Genomic DNA, 27,500 nt, shown 5'->3' with positions numbered 1-27,500 from the left:
ACTGACCTTTCTTTCACTGCTTGATTTTTTCCTCCCCTTTGTCGTTCCCGATCAGAATTTAATTGATAACTGGATGCTTTAAACTTCTATGACACTTAATCATAATTTAGCACTAAAACAGGCCTCCAGCAAGCACTATAATAAGCCCACAACAGCCACTGAAAGCACCGGCTGAGTTCCTCAAGGGTGGTGCAATACCTTTCCACACCACTACCAGAAGCACACTGGGGTCTAGGGGGGTTCCCAACCCTCCCTGATCCTACGGTTCCGTATAGGTAATGTTTCTCTTCCATTAAATCTCAACTTTTATTTTCACAGCAGAAAAAATTCGCAGATAGAGCCATTAAATATATCCATAACAATTTAATTTTATCCATTACAGTAAACATCAGAAAGGGCTAATTATCAACGGTTTGGAAATCATCATCACCAGCATGAGACGGTAACGCCATGTCTTAAACCGGATCACCAAGAGCTTGCAAAAATTTGCGTTCTTTGCGGACTGTTGATGAGCAAGAGCCCGTGTCAGCACGAAGCTGGCTGAATCTGACAACAAAACAACTCATCGAAATTATTAAAATGATAAAAGTTGAGATTTGACTGAAGAGAAACATTACTTAATAGTGGAAAGGAAACATTACCTATATAACACGGGGAACATAGGATGGGAGTCCAGTGTTCTTGTGATGGTGTAAGAGGTTGGTGTTCATACCCCTTCAAGCCCTCCAGCGAAAATGCAGACGTGCTTTTATCGAATATCGTAGGTCTGTTGTAGTGCTGAATTAAGATGGAGTGACGTAGAAATATAAAGAACTCATTTATCAATTTAATTCCGAACGGCAAAGACAAAGGGAAGAAAAAAAATCAAGCTGTTAGAGAAAGGTCAGTTCTGTGCCCTCCATATTACCGGTAGTACCGGTATATTCATTTCACGTTTTGAATGATATTTCTTTACTATTTGTAAATTTACCACAAGATTCATATCATGTGTTTAATGATATTGTTTAGATTATACTCATATTTCAGTTATGCAATCGGAAGCACCGGAGGTTAAGGTTGTAAAGGAATATAGGCCTAGCTTTTCAACCCATCATATATATATATATTATATATATATATTAATATAATCGTTATTTATTAACTTCATTATAAACAACGCGTCCGTATTTGGTATAATAACGTTGAACCGTCACGAAATGAATTTGATTTATATTTAAAGTCCAGCGATTTATTATAATAAGATATCAGCTGTTCCTAGAAAACACGTGGTCTTTAAACTTAGTCTGAAGGTTTAATCTTTTAAACCTTCGTATATTTCAGCCATTTACTTTTAAGCCTTTTTGTTAATATTGTGGACAATTCTCCCTTTCTGAATCTCACTCTTGTTATATCGGGTTTATAAAGAGTATTATTGACGTCTTGTACGTGATAAGCTCTATTGGACTTCAACGCAGCTTAGGCGGGGGGAGCCGCCATATTGCCCTCATAGGGCGTACCAACCCTTCGAAGACAGTCTTCCAAATTACCACTCAGTCTTCGTTCCCTAAGGCCGCCACTAACGCTCAGTTTTACCTGCAAGCAATTATGCCTGTGTAAGCAAAAGTGAACGTTAGTAGGTTCATTTTTTTTATAACTGCGCAGGTGTAACTGAACGTAAGTGGCGGCCTTTAGGGAGATTCCGTAAGGTTGGCAGAACTGGAGGTATCGGATATTTAGAAATTCCGTTAAAAATTTTATTAAGGCCGGTTATTCACGATCAGGTTTACCTATCAGTTCGCTCGTGACTGTTCGACAGATGACAGTCCACATGAAAAGAGTTGACAGAACTGTCAGTCGGACCGTCAAATCGAGGTTGTCTGTCATATCGTCGTCAGTTCTCGCCCAGCCTTCGTCGTGGTAAGACACATGGCCGCCAATGAAACTCTTGGTGAATGATTATCTTTCGCGGCAATTCACTTCGTATAATGAACTACGCAGAAAAAGCGTAAAAGAATATTGGTCTAAATATTTCTCATTAAAGACAGATGTCTATTTTCTTACAATATTGATGAATGAGTTTAAATTAGAACCTGGGGTTGGTTCAGTTACGAAAGTGGAACATAAAACCTACTTGCTACCTAGTAACACCTTTCATGGACGTGTACCAAATTATCTGCATCGTAAGGAACTTTTTTCATTTATTTTAAATTATTAACATCATATGGAACTTTTTAATTAATTTTTTAATATGATTTGGACTCTGAACGGCCTACTACAAATAGCGCTGGCGGGCCTAACAACGAATTGAACTAGGCCTATATATATATTTAATTCTTCATCCAAGTTTGAAAACGACAACTTAGGTGTCACCTCACGCGGTGCACTGTAGGCATTACTTAAGGTTCTTTGCAACATCCATTCAGCCCCTAGTTGCAGCCTTAATTTCCACCCACTTCAAAAAATTGCTTCATAGCGCAGCTGCGAGGTTTTCCTCCCGTTACACCTTTCAAACCTTTTAACTCGCAGTTTTCCTTTCAGCGTTGAATGACCTTATCATAGGTCCCAGCGCTTGGCCTTAGGCCTAAATTGTATATTCCATGTATCTTTGACGCCAAATTCGATGAAATATCAGACGAACCGACAAGTAAACCTGATCGTGAATACTCGGCCTAAGGTAAGGATATTGCGTGAGGTTGCCCCAATTTTTTTTTTTTATCGGTTATTTTGAAACGACTCGTTCAAAATGTTGGTAAAATAGCTCATTGGTCGTAATTTCTTGCAACCGAGGTTAATGTATTTAAAAGGTTTATGATTTTTGAAAACTGTACGTGATTTATAATAGAGAATGAGTTGCAGGCTTAGGTGATAACACAATCTGCCTTCATATGACCATCTGAATTAAACAGTTTACAATTATACTTGAGTACAGAATTGACCGCTTTAGAAAATAAGAGTTACGGGTAGATTTTTGAGAGAACTCGCCATATATATACAGTATATATGTAACTATATATTGTATACATAGGCCTATGTATGTCACAAAATAGCCACGCAACTGCACTGTGTATATGCATTAATATTACTCGTATTAGGCTTAAGCAAGACAATATGGTTTAGATTTCAGATTCTTTTAATTCACAAAGTACAAGCTTTCGAAGACATGCGAGTAATATACACACACACACACACACACACACACACACATATATACACATATATATATATATATATATATATATATATATACATATACACGTACATACATACGTACATACTTACAAGTGTGTGAGGGATTGGAGACGTTGAGTGGTCATTGTGGCAATTACATATTAGGTGGTACTGCACATTCCACTCCACTTACTTATCAGTTAATTGATCTATTTATTTGCCTATTTATTTATTAATAAAACAGAAGGTTGCCATTTCCAGACTATGACTCCTGGTATACACAAACTCCTTTTCCATTCATCGTGAAGCAAAATTACTTTCAGTCTGCTGACGTTCACGCCAGACTTGCGACCGAGCTGAGGTATCTCATAAGACTTGTCTTCACGTGGTACAGTTGCACCCCGGCAAAAGCCGCGGTGCATAACACTGGATTGCATACTCTGCATTCCGTTGTTGCAATAAGTGCTCGCGGTTGAATTGCAATTACACGTTCAAGAAGCTTTGAAACGAGTTTTCGTAAGGACGTTGATTTTAATAAGGGCTGTGAGACCCAGTGGTTTTAATAACTGGGTGCATCGACACAAAAGGAATGCTGGAAATGATTAAGGTGGTATATTAATGTGCTGTGGACTGGTGCTGTTTAATGTACTTCAGTGACAGTTTATTTTTGTTTATTTGAGTTGAGTTATATATATATGTGTATATAAGTATATATTCTATATAAATATATATATGTATGTACACACACACATATATATATATGTTAAGTTAAGTATACCTAGTTTTATAGACCACTGAGCTGATTAACAGCTCTCCTATATTAGACTTATTTTACGTATATAACCAATATATATATATGAATCCGAACCACATTATAGCGAAAAATTTTATCATATTCACTCTAACTCTTCATCAGCCGGCATTAACTCCGGCCCATCGACAGAAATTTTATCCTTTAATATCCAATTCGCTCTACCTCGGAAATAATATAATTTTCATATATGTTATCCGGGGAATTTTATAGTTGATAATAAATTCGTCGTCTCCTGGGCTTGAACCACTGAAGACAAGAACTCAGGACTACAGTGACGCGCATTAAACCACACAGCCAACATATATATACATATATATATATATATATATATATATATATATATATATATATATATATATATATATATATATATTATTATTTTATTTTAACTATGCTAGTTTTGTGGTGACTTTGTGGCGAATGAAAGTGAAGTTATCAACAAAATAACCGGGTTAATCGTTTGTGACAACTTTACAACAGGAAGTCATCTGATGTTTGGGGGAATTTCGGCATTTTAAGTTTTGACCTTAAAAACAATATATACCAAAGTTGTATATCACATCATAGTGAAAAACGAATGTAATATTCATACTTCTTCTGTGCAGGAGAACTTATATTAGCGTGCTTTTAGTTTTCTGAAAAGAAAACTATTGTGTATGCTTTGTCTGTCCGTCCGCACTTTACTCTGTCCGCACTTTTTTCTGTCCGCAATTTTTTTGTCCGCCCTCAGATCTTAAAAACTGCTGAGGCTAGAGGGCTGCAAATTGGTATGTTTATTATCCACCCTCCAATCATCAAACATACCAAATTGCAGCCCTCTAGCCTCAGTAGTTTTTATTTCATTTAAGGTTAAAGTTAGTCATAATCGTGCTTCTGGCAACGAAATAGCACAGGCCACCACTGCCGGCTGAGATCTTTATGGGCCGCGGCTCATACTGCATCATACTGAGACCGCCGAAAGATAGACCTATTTTCGGTGGCCTTGATTATACGCTGTACAGGAAACTCGATTGCGCTAAAGAAACTTAGGCGCATTTTTTTACTTGTTTGCCTGAGAAATGATTTCAGTCGGGTAAAAAGATTACGTGGTTTTGTGCATTGTTGAAATAAAAAAGGGATAGTAACATGATTAAATACATGCTATGATGGCCGTTGCACAGATACATAGGATACAAAATTTTGTATCTGAAATATTTTAGAATATAAAAGACATTAATAAATCATTTGGCCCATAATCATAATCGAATATATCTCATGTTTAAAAAGGAGGAAACCCCGTACTGGGTAGTGCCGTCAGTGCTCCTCATGCGGTGCACTGTAGGCATTACCTAAGGTTCTATGCAGCGTGCCTTCCTTAGGCCCCAAGCTGCAACCCCTTTCGTTTCTTTTACTGTACCTCGTTTCATATCCTCTTTCTTCCATCTTACTTTCCTCAACCCTCTGCTAACAATTGATTCATAGTGCAAGTGCTTTGAGGTTTTCCTCCTGTTGCACCTTTCAAACCTTTTACTGTCAATTTCCGTTTCAGCGCTGAATGACCTCGTCGGTCCCAGTGCCCTTGGCCTAAATTCTATAGTCAGTTCAGTTCAAAAGGGAGGAAAGAAAGAAGCGTTTAAAACAACATTTTCCTAAAGCTGTTTATTTGTTTCTCAACCAAGAGTTACATTTTTATTCCGAGAAGCAAGAAGAAAGTGAATTCATCTGACATCTTATCAAATATTTCATTATTAAGTAATATAATCTTTGTATAGAAAAAAGATAAATATCAATTAACAGTATACTACAATTCCCCTTCCAGAAGAGTTAGCATCGTCCCAGATGACAGTACTGCCCTGAAATGGAAGACTGCAGTGTCTGCAAAAAGCAAAACTGAGAAAAATGGTTTAGACACTCCCTTGCCTTACTACTGATTTTACAGATACTGCAAATGGACCCCCTAGATAAAACACTGACCTATTGGACCTGCCCCTAAAATGGAAGACCACAGTATCTGCAAAAATAAAAACTGAAAAATTGACTACTGATTTTGCAGATACTGCAAATGGACCCCCTAGATAAAACACTGACCTATTGGACAATTCTACCCTAAAATGGAGGACTGCAGTATCTGCAAAAATACAAAACTGAGAAAAATGGTAGATATTGCAGTTTTCCCTTGCCTTACCACTGATTTTGCAGATACTGCAACTGTGGCCCCCTAAATACTCGTGGACAGCATTGAGGAATCATTCTGAAACTGCAGTAACATCTGTTAAGTGTTTCACGAGCCCAGTTGGTGGCATATCTCAATTTCGAAAATTTTGCACATACTGCAGGCTTCCATTCTAGGGCAGAATATGTGAGACTATTTTATTTTAGGAATAAGAGACATTCAGCATCGTTTTAACAAAACAGTACCCAAGACAGTAGCATCTCAACTTAGCAGAACATTTGGGGGGAGGGGACTGGTCTGGGTTTCTGGTAAGTAACAGAGTCCATCAAGTATTTTCCAGATGTTTTATAGCTAACAGCAATTCCACATAGTTCCTGACCTAAACTAGCCTGAACTTTAAACTAAACATTCACTTTTAAGATTCTTTATTGAGAAATTTATGACATTTAAAATGGTAGCACAGCAGAAAAAAAATCATAATATTGCAGCTGATAAGTACAGAAATCAGGTCCGTTAAATTGAGGTGTCACTGTACCCTATTGTAGCTAGTAAGTACAGAAGTCAGGTCTGTTAAGTTGAGGTGTCACTGTACCCTATTGTAGCAGAGAAGCACAGAAGTCAGGTCCGTTAAATTGAGGTGTCACTGTACCTTACAGCAGCTGATAAGTACAGAAGTCAGGTCCGTTAAGTTGAGGTGTCACTGTACCTTACAGCAGCTGGTAAGTACAGAAGTCAGGTCCGTTAAGTTGAGGTGTCACTGTACCCTATTGTAGCCAATAAGTACAGAAGTCAGGTCTGTTAAGTTGAGGCGTCACCGTACCCTATTGTAGCTAATAAGTACAGAAGTCATGTCTGTTAAGTTGAGGTGTCACTGTACCTTTCTTTCATTTCTCCAAACAGAATCATCAACGGCTCCGAATCAAACAGACTGACACAGCGCGTAATCTTCAAATTCGCAGCCTCCGTCCCACACGCCCAGTTTGGTGGGCCTCAGGTCGATGTTCCCGCAGCCTCCTCCCGGAGTGGATTCGGCCCATATGTCGTCAGGGACTTCCTCCTCGCTGGAAATCCACCGGTAATCCCTCAGGCCTATCCAGGGTTGAGGACCTGGAAATTAGCTTGCAGTTAGGAGTGCCCAGGGAAGAGACGGCGAGCCAATGGAAGGTCAGTTGGTTGATAGTGTATTTGATAAAGGCCTACCCGTGACAATGGACAAACACTTCTGTGTTTGTATATATACACATATAGTGTGTGCGTGTCTGCGCGCGTGCTTGCATGCATTCGTACGCAGTTATTATCAAAGGTTAAGTCACTATTAGGCTACCTATTAACATTGAATTTTATTGGAAATTATTTTCTTTGTGTCCGCACAAGTGTATGTATGAATGTATATCCAAAGAATAAGCCAAAAATTACTTCTTAATATCGAATTCATATTTCCTTGGACACAACTTACACCCAAAGGAAATTAGCCTATATATGATAATTGCATCTGCTTGAGCCGGAACTCGAGCCACATGGGTGTCAGTGACTTTATCCACTTGGCAATAGCTCTTGATGGCTGAGTGGAGATGATTTTAACTCTTGAATTTTATTTACGGCAACAGTTGAGGAAAAATTAAATGATTATACTTAGACTTACTGTTATAAGACTTAGACTTACTGTCACAAGATTTAGGCATAGTGTCACAAGGCTTAGATTCACTGTCACAAGATTTAGACTTACTGTTACAAGACATAGACTTACTACATTCACAAGACCTAGACTTACTGTCATAAGAATTAGACTTGCTGTCACAAGACCTAGACTTACTGTCACAAGACCTAGACTTACTGTCACAAGACGTAGACTTACTGTCACAAGACCTAGACTTACAGTCACAAGACTTAGACTTACTACAGTCACGAGACATAGACTGACTACAGTCACAAGACCTAGACTTACTACAATCGTAAGACCTAGACTTACTACAGTCACAAGACCTAGACTTACTACAGTCACAAGACCTAGACTTACTATCACAAGACCTGGACTTACTGTCTTCCATCAGAGGCCCGAAGTAGCGGCCTAGCGTCTCGAGGTCGTGTTCCGCAATATCCTGGAGGAGCCTCTTGCCCATGGCCTCGCAGATGCCCCTGGCCTGTTCCCAGATCATCCTCGTGAAGACGGGGGTGATGCACCCCAGGGTCGGCAGGAAAAGAGACGGACTCGTGCAGGTCATGTCTTGAGATCGAAGAGAAAGTTGAATTGATTGGTAGAGTTACTCTCTGAGAGAGCTTTGTTGGAGCATTGGAAATGGTTAAGTTTGTGAAGAGAAAATGAAATTGATTGGTAGAGTTACTCTCAGAGATTTCTTTGTTGGGGCATTGGCAGTGGTTAAGTTTGTGAAGAGATAATGAAATTGATTGGTAGAGTTACTCTGAGCTTTGTTGGGGCATTGGAAATGGTTAAGTTTGTGAAGAGATAATGAAATTGATTGGTAAAGTTACTCTCTGAGATTTCTTTGTTGGGGCATTGGAAATGGTTAAGTTTGTGAAGAGATAATGGAATTGATTGATAGAGTTACTCTCTGAGCTTTGTTGTGGCATTGGAAATGGTTAAAGTTTGTGAAGAGAAAGTGAAATTGATTGATAGAGTTACTCTCTAAGCTTTGTTGGGGCATTGGAAAAGTTGTTAATGAAATTGATTGGTAGAGTTACTCTCTGAGTTTGTTGTTTTACAGGTTTACAGGGTCTTTTAGAAATCTGGAGGAAAGTGGGAATATTCAGGGTTCTATAAAAAAAAGTGTTTCGATCCTCATAAGAAATTTAATTCATTTGCATACGAGGTGTTTAAACATATTACATGAAATAAGATAAATATAACAATTTTCTGTTGTCACTTAAACAGACTAAGAAAGTAGGCTTGAATTTTACGTTTTTCATCATTGTTCGACAAGTTTTGACGGAAAGAAAACGCACTTCAGTTAGCTGAACAAGTCTTTTAAATTCATATTCTCTTTCTTCCATCTTACTTTCCTCAACCCTCTCCTAACTATTGTTTTATATTGCAATTGCGACGTTTTTCTCCTGTTACACTTTTCAAACCTTTTTGTTCTCAATTTTCCTTTCAATGCTGAATGACATCGCCATTGGTCAGAGCGCTTATTGGCCTCTGGCCTAAATTTCATATTCCATTCCATTCCTGTTCTAGAAGCTGTGCTTTTGAATGGATAAGTAGTCACTTGTTTCCTTTAATACGCAGTTCATGTTGCGAGTATGTGGTTAGTTACCTTGACACGAATTTCTGATCCTCATGAATCCATCTCGACATATGCACTGGTAACTCCCTTGGGTGTTGACGCAAATTTCGTTCCTGTTGCAGGCGAAATTCCCCTCTGCGCATTCATTCACATCTGCAGAAGGCAAAAGAGAGAGAAGAAGAGTTTATGGAGGGCTTAGAAAAATACATGAATGACAGAATGAGCTAACTATCAGGCCGCTGTAGGCAATACTTGAGGTTCTTTGCGGCGTCCCTTAGGTTCTTTGCAACCTCTTTAATTCATTTTGGTCTCTTACTTCTTCTTTGCGGCGTCCCTTAGGTCCCTAGCTGCAACCCATTTCATTCATTTTGCTATATTCTCTTTCTTCCATCTTACTTTCCTCAATCCTCTCCTAACAATTGATTCATAGTGCAACTGCTTTGAGGTTTTCATCCTGTTACACCTTTCAAGCCTTGTATACTCCCAATTTCCCTTTCAGCGCAGAATGACCTTTACATAGGTCCCAGCGCTTGGCCTTTGGTCTAAATTGTATATTCTGTTCTCTATTCTATAGCAACCTTTTAACGTAAAACCAGTGCATTAAATGAGACACTAGAGAACTTCAAAATTGTCTATAGTTTGCTAAATAAACTTCTGAATCTTTTTAGGAAATAATAATAAAAAAAATTTACTGGCTGTCACAACAGGTGAACAGGTGCAATGATAATTACCTTGACAGGTGAAACCGTCTCTACAATAGCCAGGTAAACAGGTGCAATGATAATTACCTTGACAGGTGAAAACGTCTCTATAATAGCCAGGTAAACAGGTGCAATGGTAATTACCTTGACAGGTGAAACCGTCTGTGTAATAGCCACGTAAACAGGTGCAATGATAATTACCTTGACAGGTGAAACCGTCGCCGTAATAGCCAGGTAAACAGGTGCAATGGTACTTCATCAATTTGTCGTTGCACAGAGCAAATTCGCTGCATTCGTGGGTGTCCTCTTTGCATTCGTCTGGTGGGATAATATATATTAGTCTGTCTATCATAAATTATCTGTTGGATTGACTGAAAATTTAATTTTAAATTTAATTCTCGCTATTCGTCATTGTCCTGAAATGTATTCAAAGTGTTTCTTATCGTAAATTAGATATTTGATTAACCGAAAAATATTCCCAAATCAAACTCTCATTATTCTTCATTGTACTGAAAGGTATTCAAAGTATTTATTATCCTAAATCAGCTATTAACTGGAAATTATTTCCAAATCTAGGAATTTCATTATTCTTCATTGTCCTGAATTGTATTAAAATGATTTTTTATACAAATTATATCTATTTAATCCCGTCAGTTCACCTCACGAGGTGCACTGTAGGCATTAGTTAAGGTTCTTTACCGCGTCCCTTCCTTAGGTCCCCAGCTGCTAAAACCCCTTTCAATCCCTTTTACTGTATCTCCGTTCGTATTCTCTTTCTCCCATCTGACTTTCCACCCCCTCTAACAGTTGTTTCACAGTGCAACTGCAAAAGGTTTTCCTCTTGTTACACCTTTCAAACCTTCTTGCTATCAATTTTCCTTTTCAGCTCTGAATGGCCTCATAGGTCCCAACGCTTATTGGCCTTTCTGCTAAATTCTATATTCCAGTTCATATTTAATTAACCAAAATGATTTCCAAATCAAATTCTCATCATTCGTTTTGTCCTTAAATGTATTTAAACTAAGTTAGTCTGTTCATATATGGAACTTAATTGAACATCACCTCACACTCCATTACAGTACTACTTTTCAATTGCCGTGAACATTTCGTATATATAAGAATTAAAATGAAACGACAGATGATTCTTACCCGCTTGCATAATGTCGCGAAACTCCGACACCTGATCGGCCGTTGAGCATTTATTGAGAGCGGCGCCTATGTTGCGTAGCTCTGCAAGATAGATCTGGATTGAAGGTTGTCTAAGAAAGTGAATAGGGCCTATCTGTGCGTTTACTGAGAGTAATATAAAGCGTATTGCATTTAACAGGTATAAATGGATTGGCAAGGATATATGATGTAGAGGCAATGAACTATTAATGATTATCATCAAACAGACATATGTATATATATGTATATATATATATACGTATACACACACACACAAAGCGAGAATTATTTAGACCCGATAGCAAATTCCTAAGATGTATGCTAGTATTGCACCAGGCCCGGATTTTATTAATGATTATCATCAAACAGACGTATGTATATATATATACATATACATACACACACACACATAAAGCGAGAATTATTTAGACCCGATAGCAAATTCCTAAGATGTATGCTAGTATTACACCAGACCCTGATTTTTTTTTGCCGTGTCCCAAGGTTATGTTAGGTTAGGTTGAGTTAGGTCAAGCTAGATTAAAAATCCCTCTCATAATTCGGGTGTGGGAAACATAATGAGAATATTTTCAAGAAACTCCTATGGTTAGTTTTCAAGATATGGCGTCCCGCTTTTTTCAGGGGAAAGGTCGCACTCGGTTACGTCTCTGGAAAATGCGATCCGGTAGCATATAGCCTCACCTGTCTCCGTCTTGTTGAAAAAGGACTCGACCTCTTCCTTCCTGGCGTAGTCCTTCAGATCCGCGAGCTGTTCTGGTGAAAAATAATAATGAATGAAAAGGGAGGGAATGAGAAAATGAACGAATGAGATGGGAGACGTGGATGAATGAATGGTGAGAATTTGTCAACGTCCCGATGCATTTGAATGAGAACGAATGATTATGCAGATGATTAAGTTGAGTGATGATGGTGATTGCGTGAGTGATTGGAGAGAAATTAGAAATAGAGAAATAGATTAAATGTGTTTAAAAAAGTTATGATAAGCGAACGATTCAGGGATAAAAAAAAAAGTTTGGTAATTATTAGGTACTACATGAAAGAGTCTGCCAAAAATAGACGTCATAAAATAAAGAATAAGTGACTGAGCGATTGAGTAATTAACGAAACGAACGGATAACTAACTCAGTAAAAGAATATTTGATCGCTTAACCAAAATGATTGAATGAATCAAATATAGGAGTGAATTAAAATATTTGATATATGAAACTGCACAATAACCACTAAGAATTAAGAACTGAATAAATAAAGAAGCGAATGAATTAAGTAGTGATAAAAAAAAAGGAATGACGAAATGAAAAGTAGCAAAAGAGGAAGAGGAATAAAAGTAGTATTTCAGAGAAAATGTTGTTCATCTCTCGTTTGTATATCATAATCGTATTACATTGACAATGTAAGCTTCCATGGTACTGAACGTCCCATCAGAGGAACGCTCTGGAGTTGCCATCAGTTGTAATCAGGTATATCATCATTTCATTCCCAAACGCGTAAAATTTATCTGTGCACTTTTTAGTGGACAGACTGATTGATTGTGACGTTTTAGGGCGCGAGGTCAAGCACTTTGACCTGTGTAGGTTATTTAGATGACCTGGGAGTCGTGTGCATGGCGGTGATTTTGATGGTGTTGAGAGATACTGTCAGATTGAATATGATCCAGTGTTGTTGGTAAAAAATGCATAGAACTTTGTAATCTGATGTATATGATATATGTATATACTGTATGTATGTATTTATATATATATATATATATATATACCTGTATGTACACATATACATATGTATGTATATATATACAAATATATGAATATATGTAAATATATATATATATATATATATATATATATATATATATATATATATATATATATATATATATATATATATATATATATATTTATGTATGTGTGTGATAGGTAGATAGTACATAGCATATCTTACCATACATGTGCTGTGTACACGTGTACACTTTAGCATATGAAGCCAGAGATCTTCTGAGATTCTATGAAAATATAAGATACCCTTGCGAACATTATCAATTTCAATACATACCAGTTCCACAATCATTCTTCACGTAGGGCATTCACATAAGATACACTTCAAAGTAAGAATTAGATGACCTTAATCATGTATAGCTATAAGAAATATATTTAAAGAAATAAGTCTTAAATCTCAATAATAATATTTCAGACTAAACAAAAAACCACACACGCACTAACCTTCCATGGAAGTCATCCTCTTCTGAAGCTCTGTGAAATGGGAAAAGTAAAAAAAAAAAAAAGATAAAAAAAAAGAGATTAAAACTTCATATCGAGAATTCCCACCTCTTATTTTCTGTGACACAACAAATTCTCACATTCAGTTATTCAGACGGGGTGAAACTGCGAGGCATACTGACCCGTTATGGCCGATACCTTTCGGTGGAGCTCTGGAATTACAAGAGAGAGGAATTATAATTATAATAATAATATATATAATAATAATAAATAAAAATAATAAAATAACAAAATAATAATAATAAAATAAAATAATAATAATAATAATAATAATAATAATAATAATAATAATAATAATAATAATAATAATAATAATAATGACACATCAGTGGCGTTATGCCCGATACCTTTCGGTGGAACACTGAAATCGCAAGAGAGAGGAATAATAATAATAATAATAATAATAATAATAATAATAATAATAATAATAATAATAATAATCATCATAATCATAACAATAATAATAATAATAATAATAGTGCATCAGTGTAAGGGAAAATCACCGAGTAAATAAATTCATTCAACATGACCAGAAGCGTGAAAGTTTAATAGGAATACCATTAATAAGAATAATATTAATTCGCGGTTCAAACGGCGAAGGGGGATGGAAAGTGATAAGCTTGGTGAACTGTAATACGAAGCGAATGAATAAATAAATAGGCAAAATAATATACGCGATGGATTTCACCTCACATACAGACAGGAAATTTAAGGATTGTCTTTCAGTATATATATAAAGTAAAACGAATTGTTATATATTCCATGCTTTAGATTTCCGTCTCAGTTCATATTTCGGTATGTAATGCAAGCAAGCAGGCGTGTGTAAACGTACTACAGGAATAAAAAGCGTCTAATTCTCCTAAGCGTTGCACTGACTGATCGTTAAGACTAAAAATGGTTGGGCGCAGACAACTGTCTGAATTTAAATCTTTTTGGTTCTCCTAGAGAGAACGATAAGACATTTTAACAAAAGAAGTATATAGCGTTATAGCCTCTCTCTCTCTCTCTCTCTCTCTCTCTCTCTCTCTCTCTCTCTCTCTCTCTCTCTCTCTTCGCATTCATTTGTATGTTTTCATATACTGTTCACTGTATGGTAAATTGTAGAACGCTCACCGTCAGGCATTGTTGTACATACAAAACCTCTCTCTCTCTCTCTCTCTCTCTCTCTCTCTCTCTCTCTCTCTCTCTCTCTCTCTCTCTCTCATTTTGCATATGTTCATGTACTGTTCACTGTATTGTAAATTGTAAAACACTCACAGGGTTCATACGGAAAATTTTCTTTCTCTCTCTCTCTCTCATTTTGCATATGTTCATGTACTGTTCACTGTATTGTAAATTTAAAACACTCTTCTCAGAAATTTTTCTCTCTCTCTCTCTCTCTCTCTCTCTCTCTCTCTCTCTCTCTCTCCTCCTTTTGCATATAATAACATTATGTTCACTGAATTGTAAATTGTAAAACACTCACCATCAAGCGTAGCCAGTTTATTCTGGTGATCTGTAAAAGGAAAAACAAAGTTTTACGTAATTAAAGGACTTTTATACTTATCAGTAACATTTTTGTCATTAACTGTCATTATCAGATCTAATTGTTATCAGTTTAAAGCACATGTTATTTTAGGTTAGGCATAAATTGCTTTAGCCTTAGGTTCTAAAAAAAAAAATTAGCTGTGAAAGATATTATAAGTAAAATGCAGCCGAAGATTTTTGTAAATAATGCTGTATGAGCCAGGCCCATGAAACTCAGCCACGGGCTGGTGGTGGCCCGTTCTTGGCACCTGTAGCGTTGCCAGTCGCACGATCATGGCTAACTTTAACCTTGAATAAAATAAAAAGTACTGAGGAGGCTAGAGGGCTGTAATTTTGTATGTTTGATGACTGGAGGGTGAATGAGTAACATACCGATTTACAGCCCTCTAGCCTCGGTAGTTTTTAAGATCTGAGGGCGGGCAGAAAAAGTTAAAATGAGGTGTTATTGTGTTTAATACCATATAATCTAAATATGTAAATAATTTCTTTTTAACACTGAATTGTGATTTCCCTCAATAGGTGGAAATATTCATTAAAACTTCATAGATCTCTTAATGTATATTAGTCATAAATATTGAAAAAAATATGTAGATGTTATTATTTTTGCTCTTAGAAATTAATATAACTCTTATTTTTACAACACCAGTATTGTAGTTATTTTTATCGTCAGGGTTTAAGCTTTGTTGTAGTTATAATTTTTGTTATATTTGCTGTTGTTATTACATTCATTTTAACATTTGATGAGCCACTTATTCAAAATATGAAATATTCTAATATATATATTTCGTGACTGTTATTGTCACAAACTAATATAACTAATCTACGGTTGGAAAGATGGAATGAAATACACTACAATACTTGTATTATAATATTGTATTTTAACATTCAACTTATATTTTTATTTATTAATTTATCTCGTTCTTTCTCTATTTCCCATTACCCTCTGGTGCTATTTTCGAATGAACACCTTAACATTCTTGGGAAGCTTGAAGAATTTCAAGTCAGTGGCCCCTGTGGTGGGCTTGTTCCATATGAATAGGATTCATCTTCTGAATAATAATAATGATAATAATAATAATAACAACAATAAAATTATTACTACTAATAATAATAATGATAAAATTATAATTTGTTTACCTGTCATTACTCAACCCTTGAACTGAGGGAAATATATTTAAAATACCTGAATATCTCGATCACAAGATGCACTTCTTGTTGTGCATTATATAATTTCCTATTGCGTGCTGGAAGTTATTCTCGGTTAATGTGAATTTTTTTAATAAGTTGTATTTGTGGCTTTATATTTGTGCGTTTGAAAGACATGAGCGTATTAGTGACAAAGCCCTTGCTTCATTATATGTATATATACATATATATATATATATATATATATATACGTATGTGTATAAACATCTATATACATATATATTTATATATACTGTATATTTATATATAATCCATACATACACACATACAAATAACGTATGTAGTACATACGCACAGTATATAAACGTATTCTCTTCAGAAGCGCCTGAAGCTACAACACGCAGAATTAACCGACAAATGTAATCATCGCCTCAGCACAGAATAACCCTTGCAGCCAAGCCATCACAAAGTACTGAGGAATGTTTGTTTTACCTTCAAGACGCTGCAATATCCTCTCGAACCCCTTCTCAATCGCTTCCACGAGTAATACGTTAGAGTCCTCTTTCTCTTCCGTCACATTTGCGTCACAGAGTGAGGAGAATGTCACAAGAACGAGAATCCGGACGAAGGGAAACTCCATGGCTTCTCAGAGGGCACAGAAAACGCCACTGAGAGTGTCACTGAATCACTGGTTGTTAAGTCACCCCAGCCAGCACCATAACAAAAGGGTTGGAGCCACAGGCTTTCATTCAAAGTGAGGGATCTGAATCAATTTCTGTGTATTTCTGATGATTTTATACGGGATTCCGATTCAAAGTTGAATGTGAATTTGAGAGGAACTGGGAGGAAAGAATAAAACAATAGTCCTGGCGAAATTTAAGTGGATGAAAGTATCGTATGCAATCACGAGTTGGAACGCCAAGCTTTCAGAGTGAGGGACATGAATCAATTTCAGTGAATTTCTGATGATTTTATACGAGATTCCGACTCAGAGTTGAATGTGATTTGAGAGGAATTGAGAGAATAGTAAAACAATATTCTGGGCGAAAGCCAAGTGGATGAAAGTATCGTACAGTCGCGAGTACTTGTCCGAGATTGGACTCAAAACAAAACGTCTGGCAGCGACGTTCGAGCGCGGCACTACATGCCACCCTTAAGAGAGGTTCCATCATAGGGTAGTTAGGCTAAGAGCCTCCCAAATAAATGGGTGGGATGGGGCTTGCTTGGGCGTTACCTTGGGGGTGTAAGAGTCTCCCAAATAAATGGGTGGGATGGGGCCTGCTTGGGCCGTGACCTTGGGGGCTGAATGGGGGTGACAAACCAAACCCAGAGGCGTCACGAGAGCGACTCTTATCACCGCAATTGAATCTATCAAGTCGTTTTGTGTGAGTGCCGCGTTTGTCCTTATAACTAACTCTCTTCCTTTGTGCTGTGATGTTAGAGGTTATTTGAGCGGCTCGCTTTCTGAGAAGGGACGTGAGGGGTTTTATATGTATATGTATATGTATATATGTGTATATATATTTATATTTATACTTCTATTTATATATACAAGTATTGTGTATATATATATGTATATATATATCTATATTTATATATATATATATATATATATATATATATATATATACACTGTATGTAAAGCAAAGATGATTATCACTTAAAAACAATTACTTTGATGGATATTCTCCGACATTAAATAGATCATTCCTTTTAGAAATTATAAAAATGTGAAAATTAATCAGAATATGAAGATTATCACCCAGATAATATGCCATCCTTATTAATATATCTTTGATAAACATTCATTTATTCAGGGAACGAAAACATACTTCTACATCTCTCACAAACTTCTCGTGACATCCTCGAGTGCGTGTTCTCCTTATTTACAAAAGATGTGAAGTTGCGACACTCGGCACCATTTTAAGTCTCGATTACACTTCAGCGAGATGAGGCCTCCTTCAACTGGGGACAGATTATGCTCGCTTGGGTGGAGGAGATTGGTTGGAGGGGAGGCATTGAGAGGTTGAGAAGGGTTTGGGGTGGCGGGAGGGGTTATGGGGTGTTGTAGTGAGACGGGGTAGGTTGTGGAGTGGGGTTTGTAGAATGGTGAGATGGGAGTTAAGGAGGTGTTGGCTAAATGATAATAATAATAATAATAATAATAATAATAATAATAATAATAATAATAACATAGGTTCTTGGGTTTGTAGAATGATGAGATGGGAGTTTATAATAATAATAATAATAATAATAAATAATAATAATAATAATAATAATAATAATAATATTGTCCATGGACAGGAAGTTCTTCCAAATAATAATAATGATAATAATAATAATAATAATAATAATAATAATAATAATAATAATAATAATAATAATAACTTGTCCATGGACAGGAATTCTTTCCAAATAATAATAATAATAATAATAATAATAATAATAATAATAATAATAATAACAACAACAACTTGTCCATAGACAGAAAGTCCTTCCAAATAATAATAATAATAATAAGAATAATAATAATAATAATAATAATAATAATAATAATAATAATAATAAATAATTCACATACCTTTCGAGAAAAGCTGAATGAGTAATGGAGGTATTCCACTCAGGAATATATTTCACAAACATCGCTCGACGCAGCAGCAGCAGTAAGGGATTTGAAAACTTTTAGCTTGGTGACGCCATAAAAGAAATTGATGATGAGATTTTCAGATTTATATTTGTGACTTTGTAACGCTTCTCGCGATTTGCCTTGAGGTCACGGATTTATGCTCGGAGGTACTGAATGTTATTACTGAGAGAGAGACAGAGAGAGAGAGAGAGAGAGAGAGAGAGAGAGAGAGGGAAGAATCATTATTACAAAAAAGACTAAATATAGTTTAAGGTCTATTCCGTGGAAATATATATTACATATATATTATATATAATATATATTACTACACTACTGAATTCCTTACGGGGGTAGTGCCGCCAGTGCACCTCACGCGGTGCACTGTAGGCATTACTAAAGGTTCTTTGCAGCGTCCCTTGACAGAGTCCCTTCCTTAGGCCCCTAGCTGCAACCCCCTTTCATTCCTTTTACTGTACTTCCGTTCATATTCTCTTTCTTCCATCCTTCTATCCACCCTCTCCTAACAGTCGTTTCGTAGAGAAACTGCAAAAGGTTTTCCTCCTGTTACACCTTTCAAACCTTTCTATTCTCAATTTCCCTTTCAGCGCTGAATGACCTCTTGGATCCCAGCGCTTGGCTTTTGGGCTAAATTCTTTATTCTAGTCCATTCCACTATTTACTGAATGACATTGCTATCTTATCAAGAATAAAAGAAAACTAGTAAAATGCGCCGTAGTTTCTTCGGTGCAATCGAGTTTTCTGTACGGCGTTTAATCAACGCCATCGAAAATAGATCTATCTTTTGGTGGTCTCGGTATAATGCTGGATGAGCCGCGGCCCTTGAAACTTTAACCACGGGCCTGTGGCGGTCTATCCTATGTCGTTGCCAGATGCGCGATCATGGCTAACTTTAATCTTAAATAAAATCAAAAGTACTGAGGAGGCTAGAGGGCTGCAATTTGGTATGTTTGGTGACTGGAGGGTGGATGATCAACATAACAATTTGCAGCCCTCTAGCCTCCGTAGTTTTTAAGATCTGAGGGCGGACAGAAAAGGTGTGGACAGAAAAATGTGCGGACAGAAAAAGTGCGGACTGAAAAAAGTGTGGACAAAAAAAAGTGCGAACAGAAAAAAGTGCGGACTGAAAAAAGTGCGGACAGAAAAAGTGCGGACAGGAAAAAGTGCGGACAGAAAAAAGTGTAGACAAAAAAGTGCGGACTGAAAAAAGTGTAGACAGAAAAAAGTGCGGACTGAAAAAAGTGTAGACAAAAAAGTGCTGACAGAAGTGCGGCAGAAAAAGTGCGGACAGAAAAAAGTGCGGACTGAAAAAAGTGCGGACAGAATAAAGCGCGGACGGACAGACAAAGCCAGCACAATAGTTATCTTTCACAGAAAACTAAAATGATAATCATATTAATAACTGATATTGAAAGTGACGGCTAAATTGTCTGAAGCCAAAATGGGTGAGGAGTAAAAATAAATTATGCGTGAACTACTCATTAAGGTTGATTGGCCCTTCTTGCCCGGAAAGCTCCGTGTGTTACACAGGTGACAGGACTTTGTGAATTTCTTATTGCTACCCTTTTATCAAGTACCTTGCAAGAGACACTTCTCAGTTCAGTCTAGGTCAGAGGAATTTGGTCAAATCTTTGTCATCTGCCTAATGTGTATATTATATGTGTATGTATATATGTATATATATATATATATATATATATCTATACATATGTATATATATATATATACATATGTATGTATATATGTATATATATATATATATATATATATATATATATATAATATAATATATATATAATATATATTTATATATATATTATTCTGTCCACACTTTTTCTGTCCGCACTTTTTCCTGTCCGCAATTTTCTGTCCGCACTCTTCTCTGCCCGCACTTTTTCTGTCCGCATTTTTTCTGTCCGCACTTTTTCTCTCCGCTCTCAGATCTTAAAAACTACAGAGGCTAGAGGGCTGCAAATTGGCATGTTGATCATCCACCCTCCAATCAGCAAACCTACCAAATTGCAGCCCTCTAACCTCAGTAGTTTTTATTTTATTTACGGTTGAAGTGAGCCATAATCGTGAGGCAACAATATAGGATAGGCCACCACCGGGCTGTGATTAAAATTTCACGGGCCGCGGCTCATACAGTATTATACCGAGACCACCGAAAGATAGATCTATTTGCGGTGGCCTTGATTATAAGCTGTAGTGGCTGTACAGAAAGAACGATTGCGCCGAAGAAACTCCGGCGAGTTTTTTACTTGTTTATTCTGGTAACAGGTTCATATAATACACACTGGCACTTTTTGCGTGGCGTAATAACAGGCAATCACCCTTTTTCCAGACTCCAGTGTCTGGAAAAGCGACTGGAAAAAGGAGGGAGTCATTATTCAGAAAAAACTGTTTTGAAAGTCTCTCTCTCTCTCTCTCTCTCTCTCTCTCTCTCTCTCTCTCTCTCTCTTGCATATGATAATATTATGTTCGCTGAATTGTAAAATGTAAAACACTCACCGTCAAGCGTTAGGGTTCATACAGAAAATCTCTCTCTCTCTCTCTCTCTCTCTCTCTCTCTCTCTCTCTCTCTCTCTCTCTCTCTCTCTCATTCATTTTGCATATGTTCATATACTATTCACTGTGTTGTAAATTGTAGAACACTCACCGTCAGGCATTTTTGTATATACAAAACCTCTCTCTCTCTCTCTCTCTCTCTCTCTCTCTCTTCTCTCTCTCTCTCTCTCTCTCTCTCTCTCTCTCTCTCTCTCTTCTTTGTTCACTTTATATTCTTATTTTATATTTACCCTCTGAACATCTGCCTATCTTCCTCGCTCGCAAATAACACAAGAAATTCTTCTGTAATGGAAGGAAGATTGAAGACATTTCACTCTCGCGAGAATAACACGTATTATTACGTCGTAATAGTCGCTTATAATGAACGACATCATTATGAATCATTATTGAGCCGTCAGAGAAAAGTTAAGAAAGCAGTAAGCGTTCATAACCGTTCCCACGAAGGAAATGAAAATATATAACAATCTTGAATACACCACCGAAATGTGGCCGCTATGAAACAGACTGTATTCCAGGTTTCTCGTATTATTATTATTATTATTATTATTATTATTATTATTATTATTATTATTATTATTATTATTATTATTATTCAAGCTTCCAAAGGATATGGTGGTGTTCATTCGAAAGAAGTAACAGAATATTATTATTATTATTATTATTATTATTATTATTATTATTATTATTATTATTAGTCGGAAGATTATTATTCAAGCTTCCAGAGAATATTTCATTCCATTCGAAAAGAAGTAACAGAATATATTATTATTATTATTATTATTATTATTATTATTATTATTATTATTATTATTATTATTATTATTATTATTATTATTCAGAAGAGGAAGCCTATTCATATGGAACAAGCCCACCACAGGGGCCATTGACTTGAAATTCAAGCTTCCAAAGAATATTTCGGCGTCCATTCGAAAGAAGTAACAGAATATATTATTATTATTATTATTATTATTATTATTATTATTATTATTATTATTATTATTATTCAGAAATACAGAAAGAAGAGATCAGTTATCAGAAAAACACGATAAACTGACAAATCAGCAAAGAAATAAAAACGTAAGTAAAACAATAAAACACAAGATGAATCGTATTAGGGCAGTAATATCAAGAATAACAAACCGGGGAAGTTTAATGTGAGCGAGCGCGATAAATAATATAAATGAATCTTTCACAGTGAATCTTTCACAGTGGCGCAGAACGAAGCAAGAAGTGAAGAAATGACTGGAAATGATTCCGGTTCGAGCCTGACGCCTTAAAAGAGTTTTTATGAATCTCGGTGTCGCGCGCTTTAATGAGACTAATTCTGTCGGGGTATCAGGGAGTTCAGAGAATTGGGAGAGTTTTACGTCTTTGATTTTTTTTGAAATTTATTAAGGCTTGTGATGTGGGCTGTGAGAGTCTTTTCAGATGTGTGTGTGTGGGGGATTTAGTGTTTTTGGAGTGGTTGGAAAGTATTGTCATTTATATTATATGTATGTATATGTATAATTATATGTATGTATGTATATATATGTATATATATATTAGAAATAATCAACACACAATCGCGTGTGGAACAGAAATAAATTTCTGGTCATCACTTGTGTGGCTTGGTTGGTAGCGGTCTCGTCTTTCAATTGAAAGACCTGGGTTCGATCCTGATGTGAGTTAGAAATTTATATATATATATATATATATATATATATATATATATATATATATATATATATATATATTTATATATATATGTATGTATATCAAATATTAGGAACCCACAAAAATGCCAAAATGTGGGTAAAATAAAGGCTATATTTCAGAGACCAAGCTGTCCCTCTCCTCAGGCAAGTATACTGTATATATATATATATATATATATATATATATATATATATATATATATATATATATATATATATATAACTGAATCACGAAAATATGGAACGTGATGAATGTATAAATAAAGATAAAATCCACGAAGGAAACGGAAACACTGGAGTGCTGCGAGGCCTTTCGACACTAGTCCTTTACTTAGCAGACTGAAGAAATATAAAAGTATGTTTACAAAGAAAGCTCATATAAATGACAGATGGGGATTATAAAGGAAACATATGTACCTGGAATCCAACACAATTGAAGAATTAGTAGAACTGCCAAAACAGGATTAAATATTTAAGAGGTTTTTACAAAGGATTAGGATCAACCGTTCAAGAGCAGGGACAGGACAATTAAAAGATTATACAGGTTCGTGACTGACCACCTAAAAATTTTTAGTACAACACAATAATTCTCTTTTTTTTTGTAAACAATAATAACTTTTTGCAGGATGAACATTTTTACAAATAAAAAAAATATATATTAAACATACGGATATACCGAAAATATATATCAAGTAGCTACCTTGTAATTAAGTCAGTGATTTTATCTTTTAGGTCATTCTTGAACATTTTTCTAATACAGGGGTCCAAATAATACATGCCAGGGCTAAGATTAAAGTTACAACTGGAAGTAAGCTGGATAATAGTGGACTCCAATAGATTTCTTGAAGAGAAATCTTTCGATCTGGCAATCACCGAACTTTCAGTCCAATTTATCCTGTGAGAGTTTTCACTTAAATGAATGAATATAGCATATATATATATATATATATATATATATATATATATATATATATATATATATATATATATATATATGTATGTATATATGTATGTACAGAGAGAAAGAGAATATGTTCATAATTCTGAAGTCTAGCAGTAGCAGTTTTAAAACCAAAATAAGTTGAATAGCAAGACACATTTGGAATTTTACTTCTGAAGTTGAGGCACAATAAATAAATATTATAGTTTGTATAACGTACAAAAAAAAAACAAGGAAAATCATAAACAGACATTTTAGAAAAAAAAAAATATCATCACATGAGAACTCGACATTGTTATGAGAATGTAAGTAATACGATACCTGGCATTGTCAGTGATAAAATATTGAAAGAGCGTAATTAACTAAACATTTTACATTTGCAAAGCTTCTTATTGCGCAGGATTTAACAATGATTATCTTCTGATTATCTTCTTAAATATTCTGGTTTAAATTGAAATAGATTGTTTTTTTTTTTTTTGTGAGGAGGGATAACAACAGTATTCTAAGCATGATTTGAATGACAGTGTTTCCTCTTTCTCTCTCTCTCTCTCTCTCTCTCTCTCTCTCTCTCTCTCTCTCTCTCTCTCTCTCTCTCTCTCTCTCTCTCTGTATATGTATATGTGTATATATATACACACATACATAAAATCTTTATTTATATACATATCTCCTTTTTTTCCGCAGGGGCGTGAGCCTGAGAAGTATGCCCCACACCACCTCAGCAGGACACGTGTATGTCATTCCAGGTGAGTTGGTGCCTGTTATCAGTCAATTAACTGCGACAGGTAGCCCCCGTTTCACTCAAGAGGGCTGTCTCTGCGCTGAAGTTCAGTTTCTGTCAGCAAAGAGTGTGTCTTGTTCCTTGCCGGGTGTACACGCCTTTCAGATCTTTGAGGTTTCAGGGACTGACAGAGGTTTCAGTGGCTGAAAGACCAGGGACTGAAAGAGAGTTCAGTGACTGAAAGACCAGTGACTTGAAGACATTTCAGTGACTGAAAGAGGGTTCAGTGACTGAAGGAGGTTTCAGGGACTGAAAGAGAGTTCAGTGGCTGAAAGACCAGGGACTGAAAGAGAGTTCAGTGACTGAAAGACCAGTGACTTAAAGACATTTCAGTGACTGAAAGAGGGTTCAGTGACTGAAGGAGGTTTCAGGGACTGAAAGAGAGTTCAGTGGTTGAAAGACCAGTGACTGAAAGATCAGCGACTGAGAGTTCAGTGACTGAACGACCGGTGACTGAAAGACGTTTCAGTGACTGAAAGACCAGTGACTGAAAGAGAGTTCAGTGATTGAAAGAGAGTTCAGTGACTTAAAGAGATTTCAGTGACTGAAAGAGATGTCAGTGACTGAAAGAGACTTCAGTGACTGAAAGACATTGCAGAGACTGAAAGACCAGTGACTGAAAGACATTTCAGTGACTGAAAGAAAGTTCAGTGACTGAAAGAGGTTTCAGTGACTGAAAGAGATTTCAATGACTGAAAGAGATTGACATTGCAGGGACTGAAAGAGATTTCATTGACTGAAATAGATTTCAGTGACTGAAAGAGAGTTCAGTGACTGACAGAGATTTAAGTGACTGAAATGTGGGAATGTTGAGTCCATTTTGAATTCACTGAAATACGGATGTAATTAATATAAATGCATTGCACAGTATAAGTTAGATATAATAATCTGAAGGGAGTTAAGACCATTTTAAGGTCATCAATGTATGTTAAATTCTTATGAAGCCCTTTTCAAGGTCATAAATATCTGTGTTAAATGTATGTTGTGGTTTTAAGGTCATACATGTCTGTATAGAATGGATATGGTGTCTGGTTTAAGTTTGTCTTTGTGGAATCGATATGGTGTCTCTTAAGGTCATAATTGTCTGTGTAGAATGAATATGGTGCCATGTTGAGGTGATTTAACTTTATATATAACTTTACTTTATATATAACCACAGCAGTTAATGACATTCAATAAATATAAAGGAATCGAAGTTTTTGTACAAGAGAATAAATAAAAATACAGTACGGAGTTATATGTCAAGGGAAAAAATGGCTCTATGCCATTAGCTCGGAGCAATTGTACCAAGATTTTAGCATAACATAGAAGTATCACAGGTACAGTAAGGCAGAAAAAAATCTGCATTTATACTAGGAATAGGGAATGCTGCCTGAAATAGGTAGTTATGGAGAAATTTGAGTACTTGCGTGCTTCCATGATGAGATATGAATCCGCAAAATATAAAGATTTACCAGTATGACTTAGTATAATGGAATGCTTTTGAAGGGGGCCCATTTATATATGCCTACACTAATATTTTCTCGATTCAGTGTTGAACCTCACGCGCGGTGCACTGTAGGCATTACTCAAGGTTCTTCGCAGAGTCCCTTCCATAGGCCCCCAGCTGCAGCCCATCTCATTTTTTTTACTGCACCTCCTTTCATATTCTTTCTTCCATGTTACTTTCCTCGATCATCTTCTAACAACTGTTTCATACCGCAAGTGCGAAAGTTTTCCTCTTGTTACACCTTTCAGACCTTTTTACCACCAATTTTCCTTTCAGCGCTGAATGACTTCATAGGTCCCAGCTCTTGGCCTCCGGCGTGAATTGTATGTCCCATTCTATTCTCTCGATTCAGTGTTGATTAAAACGAGGTCCGTCCACTGACCTTTATACCCTGGAGATAAAGCTATTCGTAGGCGTTTAACGTATTCCTCTCGTCGATGTCATGACAACAATGTTTACACTTAGAGAAAACAGCTTTATGCGATGATAAAGGCAAAAGGGGCGACTCTCCCACGGCAGTCAAAATATACTAAAACGCCTTTATGTCCCTAATTAATCTCTCGAATTCTGAACGGCGGAATTCTCGTTCATAATCATTTGTACTTAATTGGGAAGGAAGGAGACCCTCCCCCCCCATTGTCAGCGCGTCTCATTAAAAGTAATGGCTGTATCACCGGAATTCAGTTTGTGATGAAGTTCTCTTCCTCTTCTGACAATTATCTCTCTTTCTGCGAAAAAAGAAGAGTCTCACGCGGTAATTGCTCGGTGTTGATACCGTTCGCGGAAGGGTTTGTGCACATCCGGGGTGTCTTGCACTCACTTGAAATAAAGAAATTAAACTCCGACGTTTCGCTACGTTTGGATATGGTATGATCAGGAGAGTCGTTGCTGTAGTGGATTGTGTAATTTGACTCAGACGTTTTGCTATGTTTCGATATGGTATGATCAGGAGAGTTGTTGCTATAGCGGATTGTGTAATTTATCTGGTGGAGTCTGGAGAGAAGGTGGTAGAGTGTGTGTGATTATGATGACACACTAGAAATAAAGAAGTTAAACTCAACGTTTCACTACGTTTCGATGTGGTATGATCAGGAGAGTTGTTGCTATAGTGGATTGTGTGTTTATCTGGGTGATGTTGGGAGAGAATGTGGTCGAGTGTGTGATTATGATGGCCACTTTTTGTGACTCCTCTTACTG

General features: G+C 36.3%; 1 protein-coding gene and 1 long non-coding RNA gene across 2 annotated transcripts in view; one reads left to right on the top strand and one right to left on the bottom strand.

Moving 5' to 3' along the window:
- The first annotated feature begins 674 nt into the window (after nt 1–674).
- Nucleotides 675–27,500, top strand: part of LOC136831166 (uncharacterized) — a 412,738-nt gene continuing 385,912 nt past the window's right edge. Inside the window, exons 1-3 of the long non-coding RNA XR_010850788.1 lie at nt 675–882; nt 7,014–7,277; nt 24,718–24,779. This is a non-coding gene — a long non-coding RNA (uncharacterized lncRNA). The remainder of the gene's footprint in view (nt 883–7,013; nt 7,278–24,717; nt 24,780–27,500) is intronic.
- LOC136831165 (uncharacterized) lies at nt 5,573–16,920 on the bottom strand. The gene is made up of 11 exons (XM_067091121.1): nt 16,677–16,920; nt 14,977–15,006; nt 13,634–13,663; nt 13,455–13,484; nt 11,923–11,994; nt 11,206–11,286; nt 10,258–10,374; nt 9,386–9,508; nt 8,152–8,337; nt 6,991–7,220; nt 5,573–5,815 (listed from the first exon to the last, which is right to left on the bottom strand). The coding sequence occupies exons 1-10, from the start codon at nt 16,822–16,824 to the stop codon at nt 7,033–7,035; spliced, it is 1,005 nt and encodes a 334-aa protein (XP_066947222.1). The 5' UTR covers nt 16,825–16,920; the 3' UTR covers nt 5,573–5,815; nt 6,991–7,032.

The sequence above is a fragment of the Macrobrachium rosenbergii genome, chromosome 48 (assembly GCF_040412425.1).
Source record: "Macrobrachium rosenbergii isolate ZJJX-2024 chromosome 48, ASM4041242v1, whole genome shotgun sequence".
NCBI lineage: Eukaryota > Metazoa > Arthropoda > Malacostraca > Decapoda > Palaemonidae > Macrobrachium > Macrobrachium rosenbergii.
This window is presented reverse-complemented; position numbering and strand designations above follow the sequence as displayed.